The 20,274-nt window shown below is 44.6% G+C and overlaps 1 protein-coding gene across 4 annotated transcripts in view; it reads left to right on the top strand.

Annotated features, from left to right (window-relative positions):
• The window catches only part of Myof (myoferlin), a 147,459-nt gene that overhangs the window by 15,573 nt on the left and 111,612 nt on the right, over positions 1 to 20,274 (top strand). For all 4 annotated transcript variants that reach the window (XM_021211174.1, XM_021211167.1, XM_029535054.1 and 1 more), the window contains exons 2-3: positions 4,984 to 5,039; positions 6,569 to 6,660. In XM_021211174.1, coding sequence (XP_021066833.1) covers positions 4,984 to 5,039; positions 6,569 to 6,660 — 148 coding nt within the window. The remainder of the gene's footprint in view (positions 1 to 4,983; positions 5,040 to 6,568; positions 6,661 to 20,274) is intronic.

Raw genomic sequence — 20,274 nt, 5'->3', positions numbered from 1 at the left:
CTCCCTCTCTCTCACAGGTTTCAGATGCAAGCTGTCTCTTCTCTCTTCTCTCTCTCTCTCTCTCTCTCTCTCTCTCTCTCTCTCTCTCTCTCTCTCTCTCTCTCTTTGTAGAGTACTTATTTAGCATTCAGTAGGCCCTGCCTGAATTCTTCCTGAAGACATATATGTAATCTTACAGTGTAGGAGGTTGAGGCAGGATGGCCTCAGGGTCATCTCTGGCTATATATCAAGTTTGTGGCCAGCCTGGACATGAGATTCTATCTCAAAAAACTAAAATTAAATTCAAAATTAAAATAAAAAAAGAATAGGTAACCTCTAGGCAGCTCTTTGCAGAGTGTCTGGCAGAGTATAAACCCTAAACGTGAAAGCTAGTGTTCCTGTATATTAGGTACCAGGACTTCCTAGTGGAGACATCTGAACAGAGTGGGAAGAAGCTGGTCATTCGGCTGGGAAGGCTTGAAAAAGCCACTGGTTGCTTGGTTCCTCAGCTTATAGTGGCATCTAAGAACCCAGGTTAAGAAATGAAGCTGACTTGGGCAGAAGACTGTCCTACCCTTTTCTCTGCAGGGAGTCTTGGGCAAGTCGATTAACTTCATCTGCTTCCATTCCTGCATCTGTAAAATGGGCACCCATTCCTATATCCATAAAGTGGGCACACTGGTACCTCAGTAGCTAGGTTAGGCATGGGTATATTTAAAGTGCCCACACAGGGTGGAAATTCGCATATAAAATCAGTCTAGCAGCCAGTGAAGCTAGATACCATTCCCAGGGTTGGCTTTAAGTAGAGGGGGCTTTTGTGATTTCTGGGCTTTTATTGCAAGTTCCTTGGAGGACCGCCCGTTTAATTCAGGAGTTCAAAACTCAATAGGACATCTCGGAGGCCGGTGGGGCATGGGCTGCAGAGGGAGGGCCAGGAACCCAGCCTGCTTTGGCCTAGGGTATATCCTGTGTCCACGTTATCCGCTGCCTCAGAACACACAACGCAGCTTCTCTTGTAGAGTGGTTGCTGTTTGACTCATGCGTGTCTCTTTGAACTTGTTTGGCAACATCTCTCTAAAGCACTGGGGCAGCCAGAGTTTGGAATTTAAAAGTCAAACATGCCTCCAGAGAGTTCTCCTGGGTGGCTTGCCAGGATTCCCTTTAACTCCTGGGGACCGAGGAGTCTCCTTTTTTACCCATTACAGACAGCTCTGGCCCCTGGTCCTTGTAGAATTACCCCATTCTTGTGACTGCCAGGCTGACTGGCCATTAGGATCATCACTGTTGCATACCAGCTGCCCTGGGTGGCCACTGACTTCTGGAATGGAGTTATGAAGGAGTTATTCTACCAGGGCTGTCCCTTGCTTCACTGGGTACTTCCTGTCCCTTGGAGCTCTGAGGCCTGGGAACGCCCTGGGGAAGGCAAAACAGTGTGCTGTTCTGGTATCCTAATAAGAAACACTCTAATGGCTGCTGTGTGCTCAGTGCTCAGACTTAGTGCTGAAGACTTCACATTCATGCTCTCTTTTGATCATTAAAAAGTCAACCCTGCACACTTATGCACACTCAAGAAGTCTGGTCTCTCAAATCATGGAGAAGCTACTATGTAGCAAGCACTCTGTGGGGACACGTGAATGGCAGTATTAATAAATTATAGTCATAACCTTCAAGGAGTCATATTCTTTTAAGATTGATTTTTTTTTTATTATTTGTGTGGGAGAGGGTGGGGAGAAGGAGAGGAGAACCCCTGAGAACTGGAATGTGAAGGACATGAAATTCAGGTCCTCTGAAAGAGCAGTAAGTGCTCTTAACTGATGAGCTATCTCTCCACGTTCTTACCTTGATCCTCCACCTTTGGGAACTGGACCTATGTTTTAACTGCAAATTTAAAATGTCAGGCCCCACATTTGCTTGCCATGTGACGTCTGATAACTGGTGATCATCACTGCATTTGCCTTTGAGAATTGTTAAGATGAAATCAGACAAATGTTGGGAGTCATGACCAGTTCTGAAAACTTAATCACTGTTAGCCATGTATAAAGGCTTAAAAGCTCTGGGACTTTTTTTTTAAAGCAAGGTAGGGCATGAATTTATATTTGGCTGTTCATTTCTCAGGAGAAAGGGTCATTGACCTGAGAACCAGGTGATGCCTGGCTGTGTCGACCTGACAGAGTTAACCATCACAGGGTCTGGCAAGGTAGGAACAGTGACCAGCAAAGGAATTATTCTGTGAAGACAGACAGGGGTGTATGTCTAGTTCTTTGGCACTGAGGCTGGCACACTGCTTAAGCCTTTCAGAGCTGAGCCAGGGGCAGGCTCCGCTAATCAGAAAACAGGAAATGTCCGTAAGAATGCCTACAGCCTTGTTCCAAAGTGTTCTGCTTTTGAGTTCGTTGTTTTGTTCTGGGATGAAAGTGCTTAGTTCCTTTCCAAAGGAAGGAACTGCTATCTTAATAACTGCAGAGGTGGCAGCCTACCAGCATAGGTGATAGGGAGACAAGGGAGGGCACTTCCGGTCATTTAATCTGATGTCCAGAGCCTGCAACTCTGACCTTTGATAGGAAGAAAGCAGGTAAAATATACGGAGTAGAATAAATATCTGCCTGTGGCTACTGATAAGAAAATATTTTTCTGATTTTTCTTTTTTTTTTTTTTTTTGGACCGATGTGTTTATGTTTGAGAGTAGGATTTAGATAAAATACAATGTATTTACCTTTTGATACAAATCAGAGCCTCCTCCTTGAAAGAGATCAGCTGAGTTTCTCCAGAAAGGGGGGGGGGGTGGAGCTGGTGCTCACTCTTGCCTTTTTCCTGGTTTGCTGGGAAGTTAGGAGAGGGCCTGGGTTACATAGAAGGTCTTTGAATCAGACTAGGCTTGGCTAGAGGGCGTCTTCCTAGCTCTGTGATCTTGGGTAGAGAGCTCATGAAAGGACTCTGTAAAAGCCCAGTGATGCCTGGCTCTCACTGAGCCTGTCTCCCACCCCAAGGTGACGCCTTCAGCATGTGTGTCATGTGAGCAGCCTGGAATCTCCTGAAGTTCCAGGTGAATGCCGCCAGCTGGGCTGTGGTCAGCCACCCGCCTTCTGTTTGGCTTCACAGGCATCCTTTGTTTTCGGCATCTGCCCCGGGCACATGCTCAGCAGCATACATTCGATGTTTTGGGGTAGCTTGGTTTTCCTTGGCGGATTACTAACTTCTGAAAGTCCTCCAGGCTGGCTTCTAACATCTTAGTTCCTTCATCGGCTTGTACCAGCCCCGTGAAGGTTAGCATGGAATCCCAGGCTTTGCATCGTTTCTGGCCATAGCCTTCCCACACAGCCTTTATCTCCTTTCTTGGCCCTTTGCCTCCAGGCAACTGTGCTGTGCAGAGTCCCCAGATGTGACTGATGTCCACCCCCTAGCTGACCTTGCCACTTCTCCAAGTGAGCGGTCCTTCAATTCCACCTTGTCAATCAACCTTGACTTTGCCTCTTCTTCCTTTGTGAGGTCTTTTCCAGTACCCAAACTTGACATCACCTTTCTTCCCCTGCCCCCCCCATTTGCATTTTCTGTATTCCTCCGATGGCAACTAAAATCACCCTCTTCTAGTCAAGTATCTCTTGACACACCCTCACTAGACCACTTGAGGACCGAGAGCTCATACAGGCAGGTGATCATGTATCTCTCTCAGTGTCCAGCTCAAATGCCAGGCACGTAGTATTTTTTAAAATTTTTGTTATGTGGAGGATTGAAGGAGTTCATAAAGACCTCACTTAGAAGACCATGGCTGTGAGGTGCCTTAGCCTGAGTTGGCCTGTCACTTCTCCCATTATTTCTCTTCCCCTAGGAGGGAAGCTTAGAAAAGAAAGCCAGCTGGATCATGTGATGCCCACTCCAGTGGAAAAGTTAATGCTTAGCAGAGTGAGGGTCATGACTCACAACATTGCTATGCTGAGGTCTTGGAAGAATGAGGTAGTTAGTCGTCCATCCCCCCTCCCCCAAGCAGATTGTGTTCTGGGAGAAGAAGAGATGTGGCAAGCAGCTGAACGAAACCCACCACCTCCCACATTCCTCGGCAGCAGAGCAGTGGTCAGGCATGGCTCAAAGTGTGGCTGCCAATGTGCCCCTGCCTGCACTGTCACTGGAGCCCCTCCACTTATTGACTGGGTGATTTTGAATACGTTGTTTAACCCCATTCACCTTGGCTGTAAAGGGGGAGATGACAATAGCAATAGTAAAAATTACACTGCTGATGAGGGATGAGGTGATGCTTTCAATGCGTACAGTGGTCAGAGGCAAGCTCTTATTTTGGTATGTATTGGAGGATAGGGACAGGGACCTGAAGGAAAACCATGGGCACTGGATGCATTCATCTAGCTTCTCCTCTAGGTAGATGGACTGTCCAGGCTCAGACACAGAGAAAAAAAGATCTTAGGTCTCACAAGATGGTCCAGGAGTGGAGGGAACCTCCATGTTCTCCACTGGTGCTAGACAGAACTCCTCTCTGGATGACGGTGTGGACGAGGCTTTGGGAGGGAGCCCAGCTTAGCTGCTAAGCTGTGGTGTTGTCTTACCAACTTCCGAGCAAAGAGGGCTTCAGGGTCGAAATCTCAGGTTTTCATTAGGCCACATGTGAGCAATTTGCCCATGTTGTCTCCTCAGTGTACACATCTGTAAAATGGCCATCCCAGACTCTCAAAGGTCAGTCCCCTTGGATTCTTTCTGCAGCAAGACAGAGATGCCTGTTGGAAGCCTGCGTGAAAGAGAGGGGAACAGAACAGCATGCCCATGATTTTGGATCCTTACCTCTTGTAGATCTTCAGGTAGAAGAAATGTTTTGAGATCCCAAATGCTATTCCCTTTGTAAACCTGACTCAGGTGTCCCTCGAAGCTGGCAGACAAAGGGGTAAATGAGTGGCATAGGAAGCTCTGAGAAATGATTTTTAGGGGAACCAAATGGATGGTACATGATCTTTAGTTACCTCTAGTTGATTGAATCTCTTGTTTTTCTTTTTTTATTTGCAGATGAGAAAAAGAAAACAAAGAAAGTTGATAATGAACTCAACCCTGTCTGGAATGAGGTGACTTTATCGCTACTGTTTCTTCTTACAATTATAGACCAGCATGCATTCATATCATTTAACTCAAAAGTACTTTCATGGCTATGTAATATTCTACTGAAGGGAAATCATGTAGCTTCTTTACACTGACCCTGAACCCCATAAACACACACACACACACACACACACACACACACACACACACACACAGCACTCACATAACACTGTTGACTTTGCATCTATTTTTATAAGTGGCTCAGAGTTCAGTGTTTTTACAGATAGGCCGAATGTTTCATTCATCCCACGGGGTGGAATTTTCCCAGTCTGACTAATTTTTTGATGACCAGCTTCCATTGTTTCTTTCAACTGCTGGGCTAAACCTCCCTGGACCAGAGCAATGTCTTTGTTGTTCTCCCTGAGTCATTGGAGGGTGACTTCCCTTTCACCCACCCTAAGTCCTTCCCTCTGCCAGCCTCTTTTAATACGTCTAAATCTGAGGGCCATATCTCATCATCAATGATGGGAAGCTGGGGAGCCTCTTAAAGCTTCTATGGGAGACCCTGGTCTGCAGGCTGTGAGGAAGTCTGCTCTCTATAACTCGTAACGCAGCCAATTGGACCTTAAGACCTGTGAAGCCCTTTGTGCCATGCTGTGTGCTCCTAGCACCTAGCTCACAGCTCCAAGGCTAAAACAAAGCAAAAACACATTTGCATGCTTCTAACCCTTCTGGGTTGGACTAACCTGACGTGCCTCTCAATCCACGGGACCCAAGAGTAGAGGTGTGTTGTCACCTGAGGGCACTACCCACCTTACTCCATTTTGTTCCCAATGTGTGCCCCCTCTCTTTATTTTGCAAATATAGAGATCAAGAACACACGCCACCTGCTGTTTTGTAGCTGAACCCAAACCTCAGTGAAAAGCCATTGCCATAGTCTTTGGAAATGGCATTGGAAGTGGGTGTATTCTCATAGGAACTGTGAGCCAAACTTCTATTCCAAAGCTACTACAAGGTGGCTCAACAGGTTGCTTACTTTGACTAATCAATTGATCACCTAATCAATCAAAGGCCTCCATGGTGCTTTGTTATCTCTTTTGCATCTCTTACTAGAAAGCAAGTCACTGAATTAAAGTGAGAATCTGAGACACAACAGTAACTGGAGAGCAGCACTGGCCACAGTGGGGCTTAAGTAAAGAGGAAACTCACCTTAGAAGATGGGTTTCTGGTTATTCATTACTGTGCAACAGTCATGCACAAGAAGAGCAGGGTTTAAAAATAACCAAGGAGGGAAGTATTTTCTCAACAGTTTGGTAGGCGTTAGTTCATTTTTCTGACTATGAGTCAGAGGTTTGGTGACCTGTCTGTAGCCCCAAGATCTAGAAAATGGGAAGCCAGTAGCCTCCACACTCCCTGGATCTCTATCTACTTTGTTTTCTCACCATCCAAACTATAGAACTTAATAATTCAAAGGAGCCTTAGTGAAGGTTACTGCCCAGTGTGTCCTCTATTCTCTTTAACAGCCTTTTCGCTTCCATAACTTTTCTGTGAACAGATTTTGGAATTTGACTTGAGGGGAATACCACTGGACTCCTCATCTTCCCTGGTGATTGTTGTCAAGGATTTCGAGACAATTGGACAAAATAAGTGAGTTGCTTCCAGAGAGTTTTATCATTATATATATATTATCTTACTATTATTTGTACTGTTGAATTACACATTATAGCATTTTTATTGTACTATCTGTAGGACTTTTAATATACTAGGGCTTCAGGTACATGTCCTTATGCTCTTACCGCTTCACGAGCCATGTCAGATGTGACTATTCAATCACATAACTTCCCCCCCAGGACTATACAATGTTCAATACTCAGCCATCACGAGTCTGTCTATCTCACTCCTTTGCCAACTGTATTCCTTACCTCTAGTTGTTTATCTGAGTTGCAGCTTCATTAGGTATAACAAAGATCCTTTGTCTGCTTGTGTATGCTTTGCTAGAGCATGTGTGTGTGTGCGCGTGTGTGTATGTGTGTTTATGTGTGTGTGTGTGGTGTGTATGTGTGGTATGTGTGTATGTGTGTGTATATATGTGGTGTGTGTATGTGTGTGTTGTTTGGTGTGTATGTGTGTGTGTGGTGTTTGTGTGTGTGTATGTATGTGTGTATATATGTGGTGTGTGTATGTATGTGGTGTGTGTGTATGTTTGGTGTGTATGTGTGTGGTGTGTGTGTATGTGTGTATATATGTGGTGTGTGTGTGTGTGTGTGTATGTGTGGTGTATGCCATAACTCATGAAAAGGTATGTTATTTCTAACCATAATTATAAGGTGTCATTGTTGGGTGTACTGCTACATTAATAACAGATTTGGGAGAAAAAGAAAGTCTAATGCTTAAAACCATGTGAGTTATAAGAAACACCTTGGCTTTCAGTGTTAGTGCATGTAAAATGCAAGTGTTGCCTCCAGCACACTGGGCACAATCAGAAGGTTGCAATGAGAGGAATAGGGAGTTGAGAGTTAGACCCTGTGTCCTGGTTTGCTTGGCTACCTTCCCACACAGTGCTTGGTGTGTTGTCAGTGGGGCTTGGTTTAGATAGTAAGGTCTATGGTCAGCATAATTGTTAGGATCGTTTGCTCACTGCTGTCACAGTCAGAAAGTCTTGACAAACATCTGCTCCCCAGATAGTGCTTTATTGGGAAGTGAATGTGTGTGTAGTGTGTGTTTGTGTGTGTATGTGTGTAGTGTATAGTATGTGTGTATAGTGTGTATGTGTAGTCTGTCTGTGTAGTGTATGCATATGGGTGCATATGTGTATAGTTTGTATATGTGTACTGTGTAGTGTGTGTAGTGTGTGTATGTATGGTGTGTATGTGTACTATGTATGTGGTGCATAGTGTGTTTATGTGTAGTGTGGAGTATGTAATGTGTAATGTCTGTGTGTGATGCAGTCTCAGTGCAAAGCATGTAGAGGTCCGAGGCCAACACTAGAATGAATGTCTTCCTCGTTTTTCAATAATAATAATAATAATAATAATAATAGGCAGTGACTCTCACTAAATCTTGGACTTCCTGGTTAGACAAGGCCAGCTGGCCAGTGAGCACCAGGATCCACTTGTATCTTCCCTCAGCTTTAGGGTTACCACAAAACCTGCTTTTTATATGGGCACCGGTGATCTAAACTCATGCTTGCGTACCAAACACCTTACCCATTGATCATCTCTCTAGCCCCAGAATTGTGGGCCTTCAAAATGTATTCTCTCACTTACTCATGCCCCTTGAAACTGAAACAGTTTTATTTATTTATTAAACTATATAATCTGAAATTTTATATTCTAGAATGTTCTGGCTCTACTCACTCTCTTAAACTAAAAACTAGTGTAAGTGTTTGTTTGTTTTGGAGACATGGTCTCAGGTAGTCCAAACTGGCCTCAACCTTGCTGTGTGGGGCAAGGTGTCCTTGAACTTCCCACTCAGAGGGATTGTAGGGGTGCACCACCATACCCAGCTTGAATCTAGCCTTTTAAGGTTATGTTGCACATCTTAGTTTTGAACCATTATATGAAGAGTAATCTTCCGCCTCAACCTCCAGAAGAGAGTTTTGGTTCCCATAATTCAACGTTCTGGGGAAGTGGTTAGGAGAACCCACAGTAGCCTCTGACTGTCAGGAGCAGTATATTCACCCTTCTCTTCCTTGTGTTCTTCTCTCCACAAATGGAGACACTGTCAGTGTTCTAGACAAGCCCCCTCCATTAGGAGTAGTTAGAGGGCTCACATGCACCATAAAGTTTTCTAGTGGCTGCATTAGCAAAACAAAAATGAAACCAGTCAAGTTAATCCCAACGTTTTAATCCAGCATATCTGAGATGGCGTTTTCAGCATGAGATCAGTGTGCCACAAATCTTCAGGATAGTGCACGCACAGCCTAAGAAATCCAGTCTGGACTCTGCGCTGACGTCTTACTCCGAGTGTTGTGTTTTTATCTTTCTGCACAGAGTGGCTGTGCAGACTCTCTGAATCTCGACATCCTTTTTTGCTAGTCAGAACAAAGGAAATATGATGTGTTCCGTTATAAGCAGACCTACCTATATTTTGGAATTCTCTTATCTTGCTTAATACAGGTTTTCATAAACAACTTTTTATTGCATGGATGGGGGGCATGCTATGTCACTGTATGAGCTCTAAGGGACAGCTTTCAATAGTGTGCTCTCTCCTTCTACCACGTGGGTACCAGGGATCCCACTTAGGCAATCAGGCTTAGCAGAAAGCACCTTTATCTGCTGAGCCTTCTCTTCATCCGCACTTTTTGTTTTGTTGAGACAGGAGCTCATGTAGTTCAGGCTAGGCTCCAACACCCTGTCAAAAACCATATTTGACATGAAAGGTTAACTAAGGCAGGCAGCAAAAAGAGATATGGCGTTGGTGATTGGGTCATGCGGATAGCAGCCCATAGAGGCCCTGCAAACAGCAACAGGGTCCGTACTACAGACAGAACAAAACTTAATAATCAGCCGGGCATGGTGGTGCACGCCTTTAATCCCAGCACTAGGGAAACAGAGGCAGGCAGATTTCTGAGTTCAAGGCCAACCTGGTCTACAAAGTGAGTTCCAGGACAGCCAGGGCTATACAGAAAAACCCTGTCTCAAAATTCCAAAAGAAAAAACAAAAAACAACAACAACAAAAAAAACCCAACCAACCAACCAAACAAACAAAAACTTAATTATCTGGGGCTGACAAGAATGCCCAGTGAGAAACGCCCAGTGAGAAACTCAGAACTCTTTTAACTCTTAACTGTACCTATGTATAGACAGAAGACAGATAGACAGATATATTGATATCTCTCTCTCTCTCTCTCTCTCTCTCTCTCTCTACCTATCTACCTATCTATCTATCTATCTATCTATCTATCTATCTATCTATCTATCTCTGGTGGATGGGACAGAGTCCCAAAGGCCACACTTTATTTATTTTCTCTGTCAATTTATTCCTTCTTAGACAAAAGTTCTTTATAAAATTACCTCATAGTTAGGATGCTACACAAAAGGGGAGTTACAGAAGGATATTGATAATAAGTTCAAAGGAATGTTTTATTCAATAAGCTCATTATAAGTTCAGAGCAACAGTTTCACATGGCCTGGCTTTATCATAGTGCACATCTATGGCTTCATACTTGAATCTGACCTAGAATGAATGTTTTTCCTGGATCTCAAATTTGTCCCAAGCCTATTTCTCTTCTTAGTGTAATTTATGAAAGAAAGCTCATCGTATTCTTTATTATGAAGCCTTTACTTACTATTCTATGAGGAGGGGGCACATTCTATTCTTGAGTCTAACTTTATTACATCTTTCTGGCAAAACAACCATTAAGTTTTCTCCTTAAGAAATTTTCTTCCTAAAACTATTTGAATCAAACCAGGAATTCTATAAAGTCACTAATTCAGCTAGCATTAATTCATGAAGATTCTTCTTCATGTTGATTTGCAGGAGTAGGAATTTGCTCAGTAGGGTGTGCTGATGCCCAAGAATCACTAGGCTATCTAATAGTGATAGGAAAGGACTATCAGCAATGAGAAATAACCCTGGGATGAAGTCTCAGAGTGTACCCATTGCAGTCATGCAAAATGGCGGGCCATCTCCAGGAGACTCATTTGCTTGCCATAGCATTTCCTAGATGACTTCTGTCAACGCTCTCTGTAACAGAGGTTCTCTGTCAAGTTCTTATCCTTCTGCCTTCATCTCCCAAGAGCTAGGATTACAGGCATGTATCCCAGGGTCAGTCTTATGCCATGCTAGGAGATGAACCTGGGACTTAATGCATGCTAGGCAAACACTCTACCCTCTGACCTATATCTCCAGACTGTGGGTGAGGTATGCTGCTCTTGTTTCTGGTGCAAAGAACAGACGAGAACATGTTCACTGTAAAGACCACATGAGCAGAGACTAGGCAAAACATGAAGCTGGTCCTTGTCACTCTTTCATCTCTCTCCCCCTCTTTCCCCCACTGACTATGGCACCCAGTGTCCTCCTATTCCAGGGCTCCCATGGGATACCCACTCAGCCTGCCCATTCAGTTAGGCAGTGCATTTTCTGCCAGTTCTTTTCTTCAGAGAAACTCACCTGGCCTGTGGCTTCATGTCCTTCAAGGTCCTGCATTAGGTGCTGTCTGAAAACCTCAACTAATCAGTGGTAAATGAGTGGTAGGAGCTCCTGGGTTGTCTGAGTTAGGGTCACTATTGCTGTGGTGAACTACATTAACCAAAAGTAACTTGGAGGAAACGGTGTATTTCACTTATCAGTTCCACATAACAGGTCATCTTCAAAAGCAGCGAGGCCAGGAACTCAGGAAATGCAAGAACCTGGAGGCAGGAGCTGATGCAGGGGCTGTGGAGGAGTGCTGCTTACTGACTTGCTTCTCATGGTTTGCTCAGCCAGCTTTCTTATAGAACCCAGGAGCACCAGCCTAGGGATGGCCACACCCACAATGAGTTGGGCCTTTCCCCATCAATCACTAATTAAGAAAATGCCCTACAGCCAGATTGGATACTTTTTTTTTCCAATTGAGGTTCCATCCTTTTCGATGACTCTAGCTTGTGTCAAGTTGACATAAAACTCATCAGCACATGTCACCATCCCAGATGCACTAATTTTTACTCACCTGAAAAAAATGAACAAAACGGATTTTATGCTCTTTGGTCCCGTCATGGGGGGCAAATGTTTTTTTTAATGAGATCAGCTTTCTGCCCTGAAGATTTCTCTGCACAGTTACTATCCTGAAAGTCTGGCCCGAGTCACCTTAGCTTGGAGCAGAGGGTGTGTCTCCATTGTCCCTGTAGTTTACTAAAAGCATACCCCAGACAGTGCAGAACCTTTGGCTCTCTAGACATTTCCACCAATCCGAATCTATCCCAGGCAAATTACCTGTACATTTTAGGGGTAAAAGCCATCTGGGATCAGCTGTCCGTTTGTAACAAAGTATCTGCATGTTTGGTTTGTGTGTCCATTTGTAACAAAGTATCTGCATGTTTGGTTTGTGTGTTAGGGATTTGGCCCCAGGGATCTGCTGGCTGCCCAAGGAGGAATGGCTTTTCAAGGTGGGGCTGAGGTTTTTCTACCAGTTTGAGAGAATGTTCTCTGCGTGACTAACCTGTTGCCATGGAGACTGGCAGTACAAACACAAGTTCCCACTTGGCTTCTGCTGTTCCATTGCTTAGGGCCTGCCTGTCAGCAAACAGTGCCAGGCAGCCTGGGCTGGCTTGTGGGAGGTGGCCACACCCACAGGGCTCAGCCTTGCCTGCTGTGCATTATTAACTCAGCAGCTACAAGGCTTATTGCTCCAGGCTGGGAGCCTGTTGGTTGCTTTATGCTGCCTCCCTGTGCCCCTCATCCATCATCTGACTAGCCTTCAGATTGAATGAGGGTGGGGGAGGAACAGAAAGCCTCCTGCTTAGAGACACATGTCCGTTCTGAGATGTCAGGGTGGGAGGATTTGTCCAGACAAAAGATAGTTCCCTCTACACACAAGCAGTGACCTCCCTTGTTAAGGACTTAGGGGAGAGCCATGACTAACCCAGTACCCACAGTCAGGCACCCAATAAGCCAGGGCCTGTTATTCTTCAGAGTGGTTTGGTAACCTGCTCAGGCTCACAGGTCATTTACTTCCAGACTTAATGTCTTGACATATTTGTTATTCTGGAAGCCTCTGTCTTGTTGGAACAAGACTGTAGGCAGAATGATGAATCTGTTCTTTGCTCGAATGGAAGCAGTTTTTCTCCCTAATTCTAAGAAACAACAACAAAACAAAACAACAGCGCTCTCAGTGTCAGAGCATTCCTGCCCCCCCCCTTTTTTTATTTTGAATTGCTAGATAGTAAGAGACTTCTGTTCATACACTGCACTGGTCAAAGTAGGTTCAAAGACAGTTTCAGATCTCATTTAATCTTCACACTGACCTTAGGAGAACAGAAGAGACTTGAGGCTCAGAGACTTTGAGGACCCTGGTCCTTGTCATCCACTGGAGTTCATAGAAAACAATGCCTGGATTCCTGGATGAGCACAGGAATGATGTGGGGAAGAAGGTATAGGCCAGGCCTAAGATAAGAGCCCAGCATATGTGTTGTTCCCTGTCAGTGCTGTGTTTGGCTTGGCATTCTGCCCCATCTTCAAGGCTCTCCTATAAGTTACTCATTTATTTCCTCCTTGTGCTAGACTATAGGCTCCATATGCATCTTGGTCAATGCTGTAACATCAACGTGTAACAATGCCTAGGATGTATGGGGCTCTCAATAAATGTTTGTTGGTGTTCTGTTCTGCTCTAAGATCAAGAATTGACAAATGGGACCTCATAAAATTACAAAGCTTCTGTAAGGCAAAGGACACTGTCACTAGGACAAAACAGCAACCAACAGATTGGGAAAAGATCTCTACCTATCCTACATCTGACAGAGGGCTAATATCCAAAATATACAAAGAATTTAAGAAGTTAGACTCCACAGAACCAAATGACCCTATTAAAAAATGGGGCACATAGCCAAACAAAGAATTCTCAACAGAGAAATATCAAATGGCTAAGAAGCACCTAAAGAAATGTTCAATGTCCATAGTATTCAGGGAAATGCAAATCAAAACAACCCTGAGATTCCACCTCACACCAGTCAGAATGGCTAAGATCAAAACTCAGATGCCTGCAGATACTGGCAAGGATGTGGAGAAAGAGGAACACTCCTCTATTGCCGGTGGGATTGCAAGCTGGTATAACCACTCTGGAAATTGGACTACCTGAGGACCCATGAATACCATTCCTAGGCATACCCAGAAGATGCTCCAACATGTAATAAGGATACATATTCTACTTTGTTCATAGCAGCCTTATTTATAATAGCCAGAAGCTGGAAAGAACCCAGATGTCCCTCAACAGAGGAATGGATACAGAAAATGTGGTATATTTACACAATAGAATATTACTCAGCTATTAAAAACATGAATTCATGAAATTCTTAGGCAAATGGATGGAACTAGAAAATATCATCCTGAGTGAGGTAACCCAATCACAAAAGAACACACATGGTATACACTCACTGATAAGTGGCTATTAGCCCAGAAGCTCGGAATACCCAAGATACAATTCACAGACCAAATGAAGCTCAAGAAGAAGGAAGACCAAAGTATTCATACATTGGTCTTTCTTAGAAGGGGGAACAAAATACCCATGGGAGGAGATACAGAGACAAAGTATGGAACAGAGACTGAAGGAAAGACCATCCATAGACTGCCCCACCTGGGGATCCATGCCAAATACAGTCACCAAACCCAGACACTATTGTGGATGCCAACAAGTGCTTGCTGACAGGAGCCTGATATAGCTGTCTTTTGAGAGGCTCTGCTAGTGCCTGACAAATACAGAGGTGGATGCTCTCAGCCAACCATTGGATTGAGCACAATGTCCCCAATGGAGGAGCTAGAGAAAGGACCAAAGGAGCTGAAGAAGCTTTCAGCCCCATAGGAGGAACAACAATATGAACCAATCAGTACCCCAAGATCTCCCAGGAACTAAACCACCAACCAAAGAGTACACATGGAGGGACCCATGGCTCCAGTCACATATGTAGCAGAGGATGGCTTTATTGGACATCAATGGAAGGAGAGGCCCTTGGTCCTGAGAAGGCTCAATGCCCCAGTGTAGGGGAATGCCAGGACAGGGAAGTGGGAGTGGGTGGGTTGGTGAGCAGGGGGAGGGGGAATAGGATAGGGTTTTTTTTTCAGAGAGGAAGCCAGGAAAGGGGATAACATTTGAAATGTAAATAAAATATCTGATAAAAAATAAAAATAAATTTTTGTTGAAGGAATGAGTTAACAAGTGTGATTGTGATACTATTACATGGGAGCCATTTAACATTTAGTCACCTTGTGGCTGTCATGACAGGCCACTAGTAGTAACAGGTCACTTGGGAAGAAATCTGTCCAACTCAGCTCTCTGGAGCAGTTCTCAGACAACTTGGTTATGGCTACAAAAGGCTCAGGACGTTCAAACACCAGGGACACAGCGCCCTCAAAAAGCTGGTGCTCGTTTGAAAGGACGTTCAAACACCAGGGACACAGCGCCCTCAAAAAGCTGGTGCTCGTTTGAAGAGATGTAGAAGTGAGGGCTGGCTCACAGGAAGGCAAGAGGACAGAGGTTTACTGCTGTTATTCTGAAGACAGAGCGAGGCTGGCTAGAGATCCAGCTCTCAGCTACTAGGGTGTGGCCTTGGCCAAATTGCTTACTGTCTTCCAGCATCAGGATCTGTTGCGCACCTCCTCGACCACAGCAAGGAAGACGCAACCACCAGTTCTTCTTACAGCAGTTTATTCAGGAACCTTCATTCTTCATCATCTCCCTCGAGCCCCCGGATACAAGCCCTTTTATATTCTCATATCCACTCCAATCGTGGCAGGCCACGTCACCTCACCAGGCACGCAACCTCAGCCAACCAGAAGAACGGGAACATATCACCACCAAATATGGACCTGTTTACCACAAGTTCCATAGCCAACAGGTGCCATCTTTTAAGGTGCGGCTTCGGGTAGCCCAGGGGAGGGGCCGTGGCCTCCTACAAGGATCCTCATCCTTAAAGTATCCATAGTTGAGTGAATCTGCTTAAGTGAAGACATTATTACAGGGTCTGTTTACCCTCCCTCCCGACACAATTAAAAACCTGCACACAACAGGTGACTGTAGTTTCCAGATAGCAGACATCCCTGACACCGTGCTGTGGTCCTGAGAGAGGGAGGACATCGTGTGAGCCGGCTGTGTAACCTAGCACAGTGCAGAGAGAGGGTCCCAGGCAGAGACTGGCTGTCTCCCAGAGTCGGAGAGATGCAGGCAGGGTTCTAGGGATGCCAGGAAGCTGTGGAGTCAAGAGGAGGAGATGTACAGAAGACAGGGAGAGGAAAAGAATAGTGACTGATCCTGATTGGTAGAATGGTGGACAGGCTGTGAAGTTCCAGTCTGTAGATTAGGAAAGATGGTGTTGTGTGTGTGTGTGCAGCGGTGATGAGATGTTATAAACAGAAGCCAAACCAGGCTGCTGGAGAATGAAAATGATGATGTCTGTGATACAATAACTGTAATTATCTCTGCAAGAACCTGTGTTTCCAATGTTCTTTTCCCATTTGCATGTGTGTACGTGTTCGTGCTAACCTACTACCACATCCCCCTACCTCAACACACATACACACACACACACACACACACACACACAGAGAGAGAGAGAGAGAGAGAGAGAGAGAGAGAGAGAGAGAGAGAGAGAGAGAGAGAGAGAGAGAGAGAGAGAGAGAGAGAGAGAGAGAGAGAGAGAGAGAGAGAGAAAGAGCTAAGTTGGCATAGGTTACAGAATGTTGGTCTCTGGGAAATTCTCTGATATGCTATATTGTGCATAAGAAAGAGATACCAGAATATCTAGTAATACACTAAAAAGGAGAATTACTAAGTTCTTCCATAAGAAAATGCAAACGGGCCAGCTGCCTGATCCCAGAGTTTGCTGGGATTTCATTTTGTCATTTACTGCTTGGGTAACTTAAGAAGTTCCTTCATCTTTACAATGGGAACTACAGTACTTCCTCAGTGAGGGCTAGCTGGGGCACATCTGATATAATTAGAGAAACACTACTGCAATTTCCTGATGAACAGTACAATCTCTGTTTTTGTGGGTTTACAGAAATCCAGGGATTAGGCTACAGCTAATCCACATGTAACTGCTTATAATCTTTGTAACTGCTCAGTCGGACAGTCATATCCTCGATTGACAAATGAGAGAAATATGGCTCAAGAGGTTCAGCAAATCACTAGGGGTCACTCAGCTCCTTAACTGGACTTGGATGGAGTTAACTGGGGCTCATCATTTACAGAGGCCAGATCCTCTGAGGTTTTTTTCTCCTTCTGTGTGTATGTGAATGTGTGCACACACACTGTCGAGCTGAGAGTCAGGGTGAGAGGATGGCCCAGTAAGCACAAGTATGTAAGCATGCATGATGCACACACACATAGTATGTAAGCATGCATGTGTATGCACACACATAGTATGTAAACACACATGTATGCACACACACATAGTATGTAAGCATGCATGTGTACACACACACATGATTTGGGGAGATATGAAAAAGAAAATGAAAATGACAAAGTGGTGAAGTATACAAACTTCCTGAGCAAAAGTGCTTTTCAGTTGGTGAAAACAGGAAATCTGTGGTTCAGAATGAAAATAAATAAATAAATCTTTTCTGGGAAACAGTGTGGTCCTACTTGGGAGACATTTTGGTTCTTTGTATGCTAGAGACCTTGTCTTCCAGCCTATGTCCTGTTATGTCACATAGCTTTGAGGCTCTCTCCTGAGATTGATGGAGGTGCTCTGTTCCCAGTCCTCTCCTGAGAGTGCTTGATGAGAGGTCAGACAGCTGCGGGCTATGTGGTTTGTCTTCTGGGAGCTCTTCCACCAGCTGTGTGAAAGACTGAGTAGACGCAGGGGATACTGTGCAGTGGAATACCTCCTTTTGATTAAACAAACAAACAAACAAGCTAACAAACAACCCCTCCCCAAAAATAAACCTTCATTTTCAGCAGAACAGCACAAGACCAACACTGTTGCTGATGAAAATCCTTAAATATTGGAGAGGTGTTGTAAGCATCCTATGTCAGAAACATAGACAAACATGTCTGCGTATTTCCACAGTGTTAGGATTTAGGGAATAACAGTAAAGTCATAAGGTATGGTGGCTTCCATGTGCCAGATAATCCCACTTTGACAGCTAGGACGAAGACAATCACAGGTTCTTTTATTCCAACCTTAATTACTAATATTAACTCTCAGATCACATGTTACACATCACACAGTAAAGGCCTAATTTTGTATGTATGCATGAATGTATGTACTTATATATGTAGGTATGAATGAATGTATGTATATATGTATGCATGCATGCATGTTACAATACAGAATGGCTACAAAAAGTTAAAGAGTTGAGGCATTTCAAAGAACTCCTAGAGGCCAAAACTGGGAATCGGACAGAAATGCAAAGGGGCCCTGCTGGGTATGAGACAGGAATCAAGTTCAGCTGCAGAAGAGGCTGGAGAAGCTGTGAGTCGGCTGGCTGCTGGTCATAGAGATGGTGTTGCAGGATCTAAGTGGAGATGCAGCAGTGAAGTGCAGAAAAGGGCAGACCTGGTCTGGGCAGATGGAAAGCTGAGACGATGGATGGAGAGCAGGTCCAGATGGGTGAGCAGATAGATGGGCAGATGACAGTTCCAGTAAGCAGCATCAGTGGTGGGAGTGGGGCCCAATAAGACTGAAGCCCTGGGGACAGATGGAAGTTCCCTGTCTGTCTGTCCCTAGACCACAAAGCAGGTAGTCAGGTGACAGGTCACCATCACAGTGTTAGAGGTCCATCCATTTCCAGGTGAGGAAATCCTTTCTTGGTCTGGCATGTCTGATGAGCTCTTGGCCTTGGTTTTCCTACTGTGATTTTTAGTATGCCCATCTGCCCCTACAGTCTCAACTGACCTGAGAAATGTATGGCACAGTACCCATTGTACTCCCAGGAATAGGTCACTTTTCGGTCTGTGCTGTGAAGGTGATGTCATTCACAGTGCCATTCACAGGTCTCCCCAGATCAGAGTCATTCTGCCTCCTCAAAATGGAGTCAAAAGCTGCCTGGGGATGGACTCTCTCCAGGCAAGATGCAGCCCAAAGAAACTATTGGTTTACATGATATGGGGGTAACTTAGGGCAGTGTACAACCCAGTCCTATTAAGAGACTGAACTACAGGACCTGTTGAAGGCCGATGACGTTCCTATAAGTTCTGGGATTTCCACTGTGGTCATGTCAGCATGGAGCATGGCCCTGGCGAAAGATATGTGGAGAGCTAAAGGAGAAAAACACGTCATAATAATAACAGCAGCCAGGATGACCCCGTTCCTCCTCAGCAACGAAGCTTTATAACTTTTAAACAATTTCCAGAGGCATTGGACTGTCTTCAGTTATAACGCCAGTTTACTCACTGACCCCACAAACACTCACTAATGCCTAATGTGTGCCAGCAACAGCTCGAGGCACTGAGGACACTCCACACCGTTTATGGAGATCACAGCAGGGTACGGTTCAGTGGGAAGGCACAAGGGCCTGGGTTTGATGCTCAACCCTGCAAAACAAACAAAGCCACAGAAAACTTCAAGTGCTCCGACACACTTGTCTGAATGTGGGGGACCAATAACCAGCAAGTAAATAGATAGAGTGGCAGCAGAGGAAGGTCTCAGTAGGGGTTGTGGGGTTGGCGTAGATATCCCAGCTGGGGCTGAGCACTCAGTAGAACTTGTTCTCAGTGCCTTGACCAATTGCATGTCTCTGTGTTAACTGTTGACCACTGCAGAGAGAAGCTTCTAGCCAAGGTTGAGGGCAAGGCTAATCTATGGGCATAGCATAAATATTTGGAGGGCAGTTTGGAGGGCATGCTGTATAGCAAAACCAACAATAGTAGATGCCTCTCTAGGCCTGGAAGGTCACAGCCTTCACTTGACTGATAATTTACTTTGATATACAAAAGCTTTTTAAAATGTCATTAGATCCCATTTGTCGATTACTGGACTTATTTCTTGAGCGATCAAAGTCTTATCTACAAAGTCCTCACCTGTGCCTAGATTTCTAAGTATGCTCCCTAGTTTTTTTTTTCTAGCAGTCTCATGTTTGCTTGTTTTTAAAGATTAATTTATTTATTCATGTGTTTGTATGGATGCTTGAATGCATGTCTATGCAGAGGCCAGAAGAGGGTATCATTGTCTTTCTATATCACTCTCTGACCATTTCTTTGAGGCAGGGTCTCTCCCTGAACCTTGGGCTTTTGTTTTCTTGCCTAAATGAGAACTCAGCAAGCCCTAGTGTTCCACTGTCATGTGGGTTCTGGGATTTGAACTCTGGTCCTCATGATTGTGGAGCAAATGCTATTAACTGCGAAGCCTTTTCTCCAGTCCCTCGTTTGTTCTTGGGGACACTCTTGCTGTGTAGCCTGGGCTAATTTCAAAGTCATGACAATCCTTTTGTCTCAAATTTTGAAGTGCTAAGATTATAAACCTGGGTTATTATGTTCAGCATTTTCTTACCTTTTTATTGGATATTTTCTTTATTTACATTTCAAATGTTATCCCCTGTCTTAGTCAGGGTTTCTATTCCTGCACAAACATAATGACCAAGAAGCAAGTTGGGGAGGAAAGGGTTTATTCCGCTTACATTTCCATACT

The sequence above is a fragment of the Mus pahari genome, chromosome 1, assembly GCF_900095145.1.
Source record: "Mus pahari chromosome 1, PAHARI_EIJ_v1.1, whole genome shotgun sequence".
In the NCBI taxonomy this organism is placed as follows: Eukaryota; Metazoa; Chordata; class Mammalia; order Rodentia; family Muridae; genus Mus; species Mus pahari.
The sequence above is the reverse complement of the archived record's forward strand: the minus strand, read 5'-3'. Positions and strand labels throughout refer to the sequence as shown.